The following is a 13,928-nucleotide window of genomic DNA, read 5'->3' on the forward strand; positions in this document are numbered from 1 at the left end:
ATGACTTAAAATGAAGAAAAACATTAAAAAATAAAATATCTGAATTAAGTATAAAAGTACATGAAGTTCTTGGAAGTAGCATTAAAAAATAAAATATCTGAATTAAGTATAAAAGTACATGAAGTTCTTGGAAGTAGCACTCAGTTTGTTTCCTCTGCTAACTAAAAATATTGCACACACTAGACTTCAAGAATATAAAACCCCACATCACTGCATATATCCTAGTATGCATATCAGAAATAATCTAAATGCCCTGGATCTTTAAAATAACCCCCTTATCAATAATGTAAAAATGATTGTTAAGTTATCTCATGATAGCTTGATAAGAATAACAAAATTGTTACCTGGTCCTTTTCACTTATATAGATGGAGAAAGGCAAATTTGATGATTAAAAGGTAGAAGAAACACAAAGGCAACAATAAATATAAAGAATTAGGTATGTAATGAAACACTAAACAGCAGTTAAAAAACAAACTGCTTGTAAATTTTCACTTTTTAAAAGAATTAAAAGTCAGCAGTGAGGGTCTGTTCGCATTTCCCAGTGCTTAGAATTATGTCTGTCAAAGTCAAGACCCAATGATTGAATGAGTAAATTACTTGGTCTAGAGTTGCTTTGCTGGGAATTATTGTTGCCTTGGTTAGAGTTATACTCAAACGTAAATTCAAGCAAAGGCTCACCACCCTAATATGTGCCTTTATATTTTGGCAGCACTTTGACATGCCTCATGATATTGTTGCATCTGAAGATGGGACCGTGTACATTGGAGACGCTCACATCAACACCGTGTGGAAGTTCACCTTGAATGAAAGTAAGTCTTTTACGGTATTGTTGTCCACATTTTCCCTCCATTTTATTGCTTAAAAATATGCAAAATAAGTGTGGGGATTTGGCTCAGTGGTAGAGCATTTGCCTTGCATGTGTGAAGTGTGAAGCCCTGGGTTTAGTTCTCAGTACTGGGGGAAAAAGAAAAAACGTGAAACAGAAGCATTTACATTACTTTCTCTTTTTAGTGATGGTAGTAGGAAATCAAGCTATAAGACATTTGTTTAAAAATCTATTTGGTATGCATTTCAAGGACTAAATTAATTTTTAGAAAGTAGAGAGAAACATGTTTTGTTTTTTTTTTCCTGGCAGTTATCCCCTTGTTTCCACAGATATTCCACAGGAAATTCTTGACGCCTGAAGTAATGTCTGTTACATTAAAAACCAATGTTAATTCCAGCTTAGTTCCAGAAGGAAGAGATGGCTCTGGCAAAGCAGAATGACTTGTTTCCATGAGGCATCACTCCACACATGGCTCTTCAGCTCTCAGGAGCTGTTGAGCATCTAGGGAAGCCAGCATCTGTGTCAGACACATATTATTCCCAACAGGAAGTATTTTACATTTCCATTTAGGGTTCAGCTTTCTCCACATACTGAATTGCTATTTTTTCATGTAACTCAAAATTTTGTCTGGGGACAAATTTGCTTTGTCAGGATCTAGCTGGTTAGTTTTGTAATTTTATAATTGCAATTTTGATATCATTTCTGATTTTTAAAAAACATATCAAACTAGCTCCTGATTTGAGCCTAGAGACAATAAATTTTTTAAATATAAGTGCACTGAAACCACAAATATAAATGTTCAAAGAGTTTTTAAACATGGTAGTGTACAAACAGCAGGATAAAGTAAAGATAAGGAAAAGAACTGAGGATGATCAATTTGAGGTATGAGGAGATGCAACAGGTATTATTCAGTAGAGAACTAATAAGGACATATAAATTTGATGAAGAAAAGAAATATTAATTATAATAAGAAAAGAAAAAAATATATATAAGAAAGAAAAAGTAAACCCAGGAATCCAAAGCCTTTAATCAGATGCAATATAGATCTTAGAGCCCAATTTGCTAATTGCTGTATTCAGCATTATACTTTGAGTAAATTTAACTGGTAACAAGACCCAGTTATAGTAGAGTACATGTAGATGCCTGTGGAATACTCCACCACAGAAGTAGCTTCACAGTCCCCCTGAAAATATGGCTTTCACTACCTGTATCTTCAAAGAGTATCCTAAAAGTGGGGCAGACAAAAGAGCAAAGATAGATGGCTAATCCCCAATTGTATGACTAAATTCAGAATTTGTAGAACAAAAAAAAATTCTTTAAATACTTTTAAAGATGGGAAAGACTACAGAAATTTAGACAATACCTTCACTTTTTTTTTCTAATAAGAATATGATTCTTGAACTCACGAAGATTCTAGTCTAAGACTATTTATAACAAACACCCCAGTGGTTGATACTCAACAGAGATGCATATCTGAGTCATCTGGGGAGGATTTTCAAAACACGTGTTTTAGTCAGCTTTTTCAAAAGACCTGACAAGAAAAATTTCAAAGGCAGAAACATTTATTTGGGGGCTCACAGTTTCAGAGGCCTCAGTCCATAGATGTCCGACTCTATTCCTTGGGGCCTGAGGAGAGGCAGATAATTATAGTGGAATAGTGTGGCAAAGGAAAGCAGGAGAGAACATCGTACCTGAAAATTGAAGCAGGGAGAGCCAGCTCTCCTCACCACAGACAAAATACAAATCCAAAGGCATGCCCCTAGTGACCTACTTAGGTAGGTTAAAGGTTTTATAACCCAATCATTTTACATCTAAGCTATCTTGCATTGTCTTACACATGAGCTTTTGGGAGACACCTCATAACTAAAGGGTAAGAATACACATGGCTATTCCCCTCAAGATTTAGAGAAAGAAGAGGAATAATAGAATATAGTTTGGAAAGCCTTCCCAAGTGGTTTTGAGCAACCTCTAATTGGTAAGCCCTATAACATAGCATACAACTTCAAAATAAGAAGCCCTCAGAATAACCCAGAGCATAATAAATCTGGAAAATAGTACCTTTTGAACAGTAAGATTTCACTGGAGACTAAACAAGTTTAATTTGCATTTTAGTGGTTTAACTAGTCAAATTCATTTTTGTCAGGTAGAAGACTGATAATCCAACATGGCAGAATTAGTAGTCAGCTAAGATTTCGGCTACATCAAATGTAACTACTCAATATTTCAGAAACAATGCATTATATTATGGACTCCAAAAGGAAAACCTCATTCATAAAGTTCTTAAAGATACTATTCAGCTTTCCCTAGGAGATTTTACACAAGATTTGTGGACCCAACAACCAATTTATGGTTTGTGTTGGACTCTTTTCTAATATAGTAATATATATGATGAGTAATTTCTAAATGTTTTCTACTGAATAAAATGAATATCAAATTTAAGTTTTTAAATGTTCTTTTTAGAGATTCTGATTTTTCTCTTCTTGCATTGCTGTTACAGAAATAGAACATCGATCCGTTAAAAAGGCTGGCATCGAGGTCCAGGAAATCAAAGGTTGGTTATATTTCCTTTATAACTAATACCAAAGGATACTTGTGTTGAATTATTTTATGGCTCTTTAATGGAACCTTTAGAATTATCAATCTAAAAAATATAATACAATCTGGTAAATGATCCATGACTTCTGCCATGTGCTGAGCCTTTAAACCTGCATATTGCTGCTGCTTTTTCTGATAAATGGAGTAGTCATAAGGATCTCAAATCACTGATTTCAAGTGATGGAATGTGATTAAGGATATAAGAAATCTATAATTAGCGATCCAGAGACACTTAGAAAGGAAAAACATCAGCTAGTCATGTTAGGAAACATGTTGACCTCAAGCAAGCAGAATAATGCTGTTCAGTGTTCTGGAAAAGAACTTTTCTTAATGGGCTCTAATGTAAATCAGTGGAAGAAATCTTCGGTGAGTTATTGCTGTAAGGATGTGAAAAGATATATCTGTTCCCAAAGCTGCCATCCTAGTATTACTAAGCCTCAAAGATTTACCAAGGGCTTCTATGTGAAAAGCACAATAGCAAATCCAAGGGAAATGAAACTACCTGACCTCAGGAGACTTACAGCATGTAAGAAGCATGAGAGGGAGATTGCACACAGACACATTTACCTATACATGAAAACCACATCCCTGGGATATAATATCAGGAATGCAGAAATGGGATTTAGCTAATGGTAAGCAACCACTGGGTTCATTGAAAATCCTTGTTGAATTATATTCTCCCTTTCCTAGAAACAGTTTGTATTTCTATACTTTCTACCATCTTCAGGGTTTTGACATGTCATTTATATAGTTAAGTACTCACTGTTTTTCTTGTGGGGTGATCCTAATATTTAAGTAACTAAGTAATTTTTTTATTAGTTGCTTTACAAATAATTTGCCTAGATATTCAGACTTAACCAGAGGCTTACTTGTTTTCCTTTCTCATGAAAGCAGGTTGAAAGAGATGAAAAGAAGCAAGAACCAAGAGGGAGTTTAGGTATTTATTTAGGCAGATAAGAAAATATATAGCCGCCTCAAAGTTAAAAGGGGTAAGATAATATTATAAGGTAAATAAATAGCAATTACTTGGCATTTGTAGAAATTCTACCCAGGTGATACTTACTACCGAGTGACATTCATATCATATTCCTATACCAAAATGGTTCCTAGTCCTTTCTATCATTGTTATATATTAATAAGCATATTTGACTTGGAATAAGATGCTAGGAAAGATTGGTAAAAATAGCTATCACTTGTGTAATAATCAACGGACTATACAGAAATTATCACATTTAATTCTTACAACATGTGATCATTGCTATTATCCCAATTTTGCATTTAAGGACATTGAAGAACAGAATTGTTACTGAGATACTAAAAAAAAAAGTGTTAGAGCCAGGTTTGAAGTGAACCTTTGTTTGTGTCAAACCCTTTGTTATTATTTACTACTATTCTCTTGCTGAAGAGAAATGAATCCCACCAATTTATTTACTGTGAGTTCTTCCAGGAAATTAGGGCTGAGAATGGTTGTAGTTTACTCTGAAATTTCCAGAACTTCAAAATGGTCTCAAACTAATTTTGTTTAAATAGATCCCGCCAAAATAGTCTTGATTGTACTAATTAGCCTATTGAGACCAGCCCAACCAACCACATTGACCCCTTTGGGTTGGTCAATGAAGGATAAATATTATCTTCTGTAGACCATTTCCTATTTTCTCAGTGCATACTACTGAGCCCATTTAGTCAGAAAACATCCCCATCTTGATAGAAACCAGCAGTTCAAAAATCATTTTTTAAATATTGCCACAATAGTCGAGTTTTAATAGGAATACCCCAATTCAGATGAAGTTATTCTATTATTCTTTGAACCAACCAGTTTATGTGACTCTCATTAAACATTTTAAGATTATATTCTTATTAAAAATTGAATATAAATCATAGTGGATCCCTAGATCATATCTTTTATCAAAATCATGAAGCTTAATTCAAGCAGAAAGGGAAAAACACCATCCCAGATTTAATAGCCCAATGATGCATGTTCATTTCAAATCTCCTAATTCAAGTTGCCTTTGAGAATACTCATTCCCATTGTAAATGGTCACATAATCAGAAATTACAGGGTTTCAGAACCTATGTTCTAAGGGAATTGTAGGAATAAAAGAATTTGGAATGATTTTTAAAAAGTTAGGAAGGGAATTTTAATTTCCAAATAAAGTTATTAAAACAGACATCCCACCTAAAGAATAGCCCTCATGCCCCACACCTCAATAAAAGATGATGATGATGACTCCAACTCAAGAAAATTCAAAACAAAACAAAACTTCCTAACGCATTGATCCTCTTAGACCTTTTGTAAAGGAAGCACATTGCATTTAAAAGAGCTGAATCTCATTGTTCTGTATGCACTTTTATGTCTTCTAAACTTCTACTTATTAATATGCCATCTAAAACCATCAGCCTTTAGTTTTGTCTGCAATGAATGGGTGGCAGTTTCTGTGTTGCTGTATTAAGAATGTCCCTCCTTCCTATCCCAGTTTTTTCTAATTCCTCTGTCAAATAATAGAGATTCATACACTTCTATGTGTATACTCACACAGTAATAAAGCTAGTCTTCCTTTCTAAATGCATTGCTTTAAAGAAGCAAAACCTCTTATACATCAGCTTTTCAAAATTATGTTTATTTACAAATATCTAAAAAGATGCTATAAGAACTTCTGATATTGTAAGATTTTAAGACATTTTTCTTCTAGATAGAAGGCATCTGGCATCTTAGGTGACAGAAGAATGTCATGCTTGATACCCCTTAATTTTCCAGAAGCCCAAAGCCCTGCCTAATATTAGAGCATCTTCATTCCTTATTCATCAGGAGTGTTCCAACTTAACTGAGATTTTATTTTAATAATTTTTTAAGTTATTGATAGACCTTTATTTTATTTATTTATATGTGGTACAGAGAATTGAACTCAGTGCCTCACACATGTCAGGCAAGTGTGCTACCATGGAGCCACAGCCCCATCCCTTAACTGAGATTTTTAATAAAATAATTTAGAATAGGGCTGGGGTTGTGGCTCAGCGGTAGAGCACTTGCCTACCACGTGCAAGGCCCTGGGTTCGATCATCAGAACCATATAAAAATAATTTTTTTAAAAAAGGTATAAAAAAAGAATTTAGGTTAAAGAGTAGATGTGACACAATTTAGATTGTTTGTGCTCAGACTGGAATTTATAAGACTTGTAAGTGATAACCATCATTTTTGCTTATAACTCTATCTACAAAGGTCCTGAAAAGAACAGCAATATTGCTTCTTTTTAAAACCGGAAAATTTAAGAATTTTAGCCTCCTTTTAAAAAAAATACAGAGCATCTTTTAAATCTTAAATATAACTCCGTTGGTTCCAAAAGTTAGAATGTTCAAGTATTTCTAGTAAATGACACTCAAATTACCAGAATCGGTGTGGAAAATAAAAAATTTCTATAGTAATGTGCATATATCTTAGCAAATTCATTGCATCATCTCTTTATGAATGCTAAGCTGATTCTTTTAGTCTGTCACCTACATCACCCACGGTTCTGTCCATTTAATGGAGCTTTGTAATACCTGCCTTCAAATAGAAACAGACCTTTCTTCCAAAAGCAACAAGTACTTGAATACCAAGCTACATCTCTAGATTATATTTTTTAATCCCAAGATTTATTAGTTTTTTTCCTGCTTAAATATAGTATAAGTATAGAGCAATTTTTTACATATTCTCTACAGTAAAGAGACAGGAATCACACTTTTACTCCTTTTGGAAACTGAGACTTTAGTGAAATTTGAACCATCTGGGTCTGTGAATCAATCCTTCCCTCCCCTTCAAGTTTCAAGAGTCAGGCTTGTGGATAAAAAGAAGGGGGTGGTGCAGGGAAGTCTGGCTTCCCCTTGTCCATAGAATAGGAAAGGAAATAAGACTTTAAGGCCATCTGCTAAATGATAATAATAGTAGTGCCTACTCACAGGTTTGATGTGAGAGTTAAAAGAGAAAAATGCCTGGCATAGCCCAAGTGCTCAGTCCTTGTAATGAGACTGTGGAGGAAGCTGTCTCAGAACATTAAAGTGGAGAGTTTCAACCTGTCAATCATTTGTACCATAAGTTGTATTCACAGTGTGTTAGGTAATTTAGGAAGTATTTCCTTGGTGCCCAGCAAAATGCTAAACTAAGTTTGTACATACTAAACATTAACCAAAGACTGTCCTGATTGTGTTAAGCCACCTATCCTTGTCACTTTATGAAAATCTTCACTAGGCCATACATAGCATGCTGTCTGTATTGTAGGGCAGAAGATAATGCCACGAAATCTTGTGAGTCTTTTGCAGATGTGCTTGTTACTTTTAGCCTGAGAATATTCTTGTCATCCTTTGCACCCTATATTTTCTACACAAACACATATGTGCTTCTTGGGGGCAGAAATGTCTCAAGGCCCAACCTCACTTTCAATTCATTAGTCGAGTTCCCTGAAATAACTTCTATGGTTTTACTACATTTGTTTCTCAAATAGTATTTTAGGCCTATACCTATCTAGTACCTGCCAATGTCACAGACTAGTTGGGTAAATTATTTCCATCGCCAATAAAATAATATACATGGATTTGTGTGCACTTTCATTTTGCTGAAGACTATTTAAGGAAATCTGTAATCCTGTAATTAATGTGGGCTATTCTTGTAAAGTACCAATACTGCCTTAGACATGAAAGAAAATTCATTAATTAATTGTATATCTTACAAGAAAACAAATAGTTATTAAGTACCTTCTTGATGACAGGAATTTATATGTAATGGTTTTGTGAAGGAGATATTATTGTCAGTTTTACAAATGAGGTTATTAAGACCCAGATAATTTAAGTAACTTGCCCAAAGTTACACAGCTAGTACATAGGAGAACTGGGATTTGAGCTTGGGTTTGTTTGTATCCAGCATTCACACCAATTTTTTTCCCTACATACTTCCTGTGACTTTAACTCAGACAAATGCAAAAGAAGGATATGTAGTTTGTGGAATTAAAGGTAGAACCAAAGAAAACCAATTTCAAGGTGAAAAACCATTTTGTCGAAATAACTAATCACGTATCCAGATTGCTGGATTCAGACACTGAAATATGAAACCCAGGTGCACTGGACTCAGAAGTTCTTTCTGTGCAATTGTGATTTGATGGGGTAGGGGTGGGTAAGAGGGTTCTGGAATCTTTGAGTCAGTTGAATATTGTGAACTCTTCTTTCCCTGAAGAAGCCGAGGCAGTTGTTGAAACCAAAATGGACAACAAACCCACCTCCTCAGAATTGCAGAAGATTCAAGAGAAACAGAAACTGATCAAAGAGCCAGGCTCGGGAGTACCCGTTGTTCTCATTACAACCCTTCTGGTTATTCCTGTGGTTGTCCTGCTGGCCATTGCCTTATTTATTCGGTGGAAAAAATCAAGGGCCTTTGGAGGCAAGTAAAATGGGCCCCTTTAACTTGAACTTGGAACCTACCTTTGAAAGATTGTTTGGCCTAATTATCATCAGGAGTTTGGTTGTGATTTTTTTGTGTGTGTCTGGTTTTTTTGTTTTGTTTTAATGCATTCTACATTTTTGACGTTATTGTCTCTGTTTCATATATTCTCTATAATTAGTATCACAGTAGAAAATATGTCTGGAGCCTCTGGAATTTAGACAGTTGGATTATAATTAACCTTTAACATTGCCTTTTAGCAATTGGCTTAAGCCCAATTAGTATCTCCACACAAAGCTGTAGATAGTAGAGTCAGTATAATTTAGCTGACAGATCAGGAAGAAGAAGATTTCTTCGGTTAGAAACAGGCCATTTTCAAAGAACTTGGGTCAGTTATTTTGAGGTTGTATTTTCCCCATCACACTGGCCTTAGCTCCAGTTACATGACTTTGGGCAAGTTACTTAATCTTTCAAAACTATGGTTTCCTCATGAATAAAATCTGGATAAAATATCTCACAAAGTTGTAAAAGAATAAATGGAATAATGTATGTAAAGCATTTATCAAAGTACCTGGAACCTAGTAAACACTCAACACCACCAGTGATTGTGACAAGGAATAGAATAATAGCAGATTCTTGTCTCAAACTTTAGCTTTCTCAAGAGAGCACATATTTCTTTAAAAAAAAAAAAAAACTATTTGAAAGTTTTTGAATAGTCATATTTAGGCCATCAGTATTTTACAAAATCATTATCACAGTATAGAATCCAGCAGCTGAGTTCCTTTCAGGACATCCAAACAAATAAACTTTGGCTGGGTGCGGTGGCCCATGCATGTAATTCCAGTGGCTTAGGAGGCTGAGACAGGAGGATCACAAGTTCAAAGCCAGCCTCAGCAACAGTGAGGTGCTAAGCAACTCAGCAAGACCCTGTCTCTAAATAAAATACAAAAATGGGGCTGGGGATGTGGCTCAGTGGTTGAGTACCCCCTGAGTTTGATGCCAGAACCCCCCCCCCCAAAAAAAAATGGCCAAATAAAAAAACTTTGACCCAACCCCTGTTTCCTACTCCTCAATAGCAGTCCTTCCACTGGGGTCCCAGGTCCTACAGCAAAAGTCTACAGATGCATCTAGGAAGCAGTTAGTGGGACAGTGTGGGAGGCAGCATTAGATCAAAAAACAGCATCTTGACCTTTTCCAGGTCAAGGCAGCCATGGCAGAGATTCAGTGCCCATTGCAAAGCCCTAACACAGAAAGAACTCAGAAACAGGAAGCAAAGTTCAGTTTAATAGGTTATAAAGGGTAATTTTTCTTAGGCTTTTTTTTTAAATCTGAATTCAGATATCTCAGCAAAAATATAGTTGAATTCTTACCAAGAAGGACTTCTGTTGTCGTCATGTACAGACCTGAAACTGTCAAAAGCAGGGCAAGGAGAAAGAAAGTCATCATCTTCATGGAGCTAAATAAAAGCTTCAAGAGAACAGGAGTTTTGTATATCTTGTTTACTCATATGTCCCTAACACAAATAACAGTTCTTGTCACAATGGGGTTAATAAGTAGTTGTTGGAAGATTGAATGAATAAATGGCACACAGAATAAATGACATAAAAAAAGAGAGATGTCATAAAAGCTATCATAGAGGGTGCTACGTGTGGTGGTAAATACAGAGAATATTAGGAGCATCTAGAATCTGGAGGCAGATGGCGGGAATTGTGGTACCCAACCCAAATTGGAAGAGGAAGTGACTAAGGAGTCAAGAAAGTTTGATCTATCCTGTTTGCTGTTGAGGGCATGTGACATGGCACTGTTCTCTCATGCTGACTTTACAAGAATGTATTGGGAAGGAAGAGGCACAGGTCAGATGATAGGAAACTGCTTTTATTCATCCATTACTCAAAGAAAATTTGCAATTTTGTAATCTTCCATTTAATATATTTAATTCTAAAAGTAGATCAACTTCTCTCCTTTCTTTCCCAACATTTGTTCTTGATGGGTTTCACCCATGGTAAAATATTTAGAAATCCTCCTAAAGGTCCTTCCTTTATTCATCACACACTCACGTGTTCCATATCAGATACTGTGCCAAGCACAGGTGATACAAACTGGATGAGGGATATCCTGCATCCCTGTGGAAGATAAAGTCTAAATTTTGGCTTTCTGACAGTCTTAGTAGATGCTTCTTCCCTTTCTGTCAATTTCCTTCCTCATCGGCTCTTCCGCTGTTCCTCTGTCATCTGCCTCTTAGCAGATAATACAACCATGTCGTGGCCTCCACTCCTGGGGAAACATTATAAGAGGACCCTGGGCCTGGCTTCCCTGACCCTCAAGAGAAAGGTGTAAGCAAGGGAGAAAGTGCAGGGAGATACGATAAGGAAACAATAAAATCCACTGGGGTTGCTGCGTCCTCATAAGAAAGGAGAATTCTTCATGGAGATGGAAGCCCTGTTAAGAGCATTTAGGTCACCTTGTGTACCTGGAAAATACTTACAGTTTCATATCGAGTGTCTTCACTTTCCATAAAGGAGAAATGATGTACATAAATCCAAAGCTTTCTCAAGAGGTGCATGTATATTCTTAATAGAAAGAGTAAAGTCTAACACATATATTCCTAAATTGTAGTAACCAAAGCTTTCAAATTTTACAAATTGTTGGTAATTCTATCCTGTCCTAACACAAGTAACTAAAGTGTATTAAGCATTTGAGATATATATATATATATTCTAAGCATACCACATGCAAATTCCCATCTTATATATAGAAATTATCTTTGATCCTTCATTTCTCAGAAGAGAAAACCAAGGCTCTGGAATTAATATATTAAAATTGCACAGTCTCTAAGGGACAGGCAGGAATCAAACCCTTAGATACATCTCAATATCTATGTTTTTCAATAACATATTGCCTTTTTCCCCTTAGAATTGCATATACGAGCCAAGCCATCCTAAACATTTAAGACTTCCTGATTTTGTGTTGAACATTGGTTTAGGAAGGTGACTTGGATTCATTTTGAAATGTGCCATCTTTTTTTTTTTTCTTTTTAAACAGATTCTGAACACAAACTTGAGGCAAGTTCAGGAAGAGTGCTGGGAAGATTTAGAGGTATGCTTGTGACCTTTCAGAATCCTTCATATTTGGTTCAAAGTCAACAAGATCATGTCTTTAAAGAGCAAGGAGATATTTCATATTATGTCTCTGAAAATTAAACACCTGGTATACAGCATAACATCTCCCAAAGTAAATGCAGAATGCAAACCATACACTAAACCAAATATGTGGCTCTGGCAGGAAATTTCCCAGTTTGTTTGTTTGGTTGTTTTGTTGTTGTTGTTGTTGTTTTGTTTTTTCCACCTTGCCATTCCCTATTATTCTCTTCCTCTGCCTCTTATCGGGATTCGTTTGTCTTTGGTAAATTTTCTGTCATTCCTGCTGTCATGTCAGAGCTTGTCAGAGTGAAGATGACCTTTTCATAAAGTCATTGAAATGAAGAGCTGCCCAAGGGATGACAATTCCAGAGGGCTGGGGAAAACAGGAGGCGAAAAGTCAATCTGGAATATTTCTACAGAAACACATAAGCCCGTAGAGCTTTGTTTTTTCTTTTTTCTTTTAATAAGTCTGTGGAGTAATATCTATCTGGCTGTTTGTCACTTTTTTTTTTTTTAATATTTACCTTTTCCCAACCTCTAACTTTATTTACCGTTTCAGAATTTACAAAGAAGCTGTCTCATCTGTTGCAAACTTTACTTCAATTCTACATTGTTGTTTGCTCTCTTTAGGAAAGGGAAGTGGAGGTTTAAACCTTGGAAATTTCTTTGCCAGCCGTAAAGGCTATAGTCGAAAAGGGTTTGACCGCCTCAGCACCGAGGGCAGTGACCAAGAGAAAGATGAGGATGATGGAAGCGAATCAGAAGAGGAGTATTCAGCACCTCTGCCTGCACCACCACCTCCCTCTTCCTGAAAACCGGGCTTTGGTTTAGGTTGAATGAGATTTACTAAGAATACCAGATTCCTTTCCCTTCAGCACGTTTAAAGTTTTGTGCATTTAATTGTATATGTACTAGTCTATGTGGGACTGTACACATTTTATTTTATTTCATTTGGTTAAGTTGGCTTCTGTTTTTAATTGAGGAGTTTCCTAAAAGTTCATAAGAGTGCCATTGTCTTTATATGAATATAGAATAGAAAAGCAGTCCTCTTCTTCCATTATAGTACTAATCTAAAGATGGAAGTTTGCTCATTTACATTTTTGAGACTTTTTTGTGGATGTAAATAGCCCCATTCTCTGCTTGGACACAGTATTCTCCCAATAGCACTCCCATTGCCAGCGTCTTTCTTTGGTGCCTTTCCTGTTCAGCATTCTCAGCCTGTGGCAGTAAAGAGAAACTTTGTGCTACATGACGACAAAGCTGCTAAATCTTCTTCTATTTTTTTAAAATCACTAACATTATATTGCAATGAAAGAAAGAAAAAAAGTCTCTATTTAAATTCTTTTTTTAATTTTCTCCTTGGTTGGTGTATTTCTGGGATGTCTTATTTTTAGATGGTTACACTGTTAGAACACTATTTTCAGAATCTGAATGTAATTTGTGTAATAAAGTGTTTTCAGAGCATTAGCTGTCAGAGTGTATTTTGCAATTTTTGCATATTTACAAGGTTTTGTATATAACTTTTGTAATAATCACACAAACCACAGATATGGTAAAACTTGCTCAATGTCTTCAACCAAAAGAAATGTGTTGTACTGTATAAAATTTAGAAAATATTTTGTTATGTAGCAATATAAATTAAAGCCAGGCTAAGAGTTTACATACATGTATGAAACCAGGCTTTCTTTGAAAATTCACAGAGGATTTTTGCTTGTAGTGGATCAATCAGAGAGTAAATTTAATAAAAGGCGATCGTAGTTAAGAGAAAGCTTGTGTCTCAAATTACATATACAAATGAATCCATCAGTGTAGATTATTATTGATAATTTTCTTTTTAAATAATAATTTTACCCAAATTTCTATATATACATGACATGATGGAAGTATCTTACAGTGACTGCATTTTATTTTTAGAATACCTTTTTCATAATCCATCAATGAAATTTAATAGGAACCTGTAAT

At 35.4% G+C, this 13,928-nt stretch overlaps 1 protein-coding gene across 8 annotated transcripts in view; it reads left to right on the forward strand.

The window, feature by feature from the left end:
• Pam (peptidylglycine alpha-amidating monooxygenase) overlaps nucleotides 1-13,433 on the forward strand; it is a 292,525-nt gene extending 279,092 nt beyond the window's left edge. For 4 of the 8 annotated variants that reach the window (XM_077800613.1, XM_077800609.1, XM_077800628.1 and 1 more), the window contains 5 exons: nucleotides 711-810; nucleotides 3,325-3,378; nucleotides 8,623-8,826; nucleotides 11,869-11,922; nucleotides 12,597-13,433. In XM_077800613.1, coding sequence (XP_077656739.1) covers nucleotides 711-810; nucleotides 3,325-3,378; nucleotides 8,623-8,826; nucleotides 11,869-11,922; nucleotides 12,597-12,778 — 594 coding nt within the window. In that variant the 3' untranslated portion in view covers nucleotides 12,779-13,433. The remainder of the gene's footprint in view (nucleotides 1-710; nucleotides 811-3,324; nucleotides 3,379-8,622; nucleotides 8,827-11,868; nucleotides 11,923-12,596) is intronic. The other 4 variants (XM_077800620.1, XM_077800630.1, XM_077800627.1 and 1 more) reach the window with 2 other exon arrangements.
• Nucleotides 13,434-13,928: the final 495 nt, after the last annotated feature.

This window comes from Urocitellus parryii, chromosome 1 (assembly GCF_045843805.1).
Source record: "Urocitellus parryii isolate mUroPar1 chromosome 1, mUroPar1.hap1, whole genome shotgun sequence".
Lineage (NCBI taxonomy): Eukaryota > Metazoa > Chordata > Mammalia > Rodentia > Sciuridae > Urocitellus > Urocitellus parryii.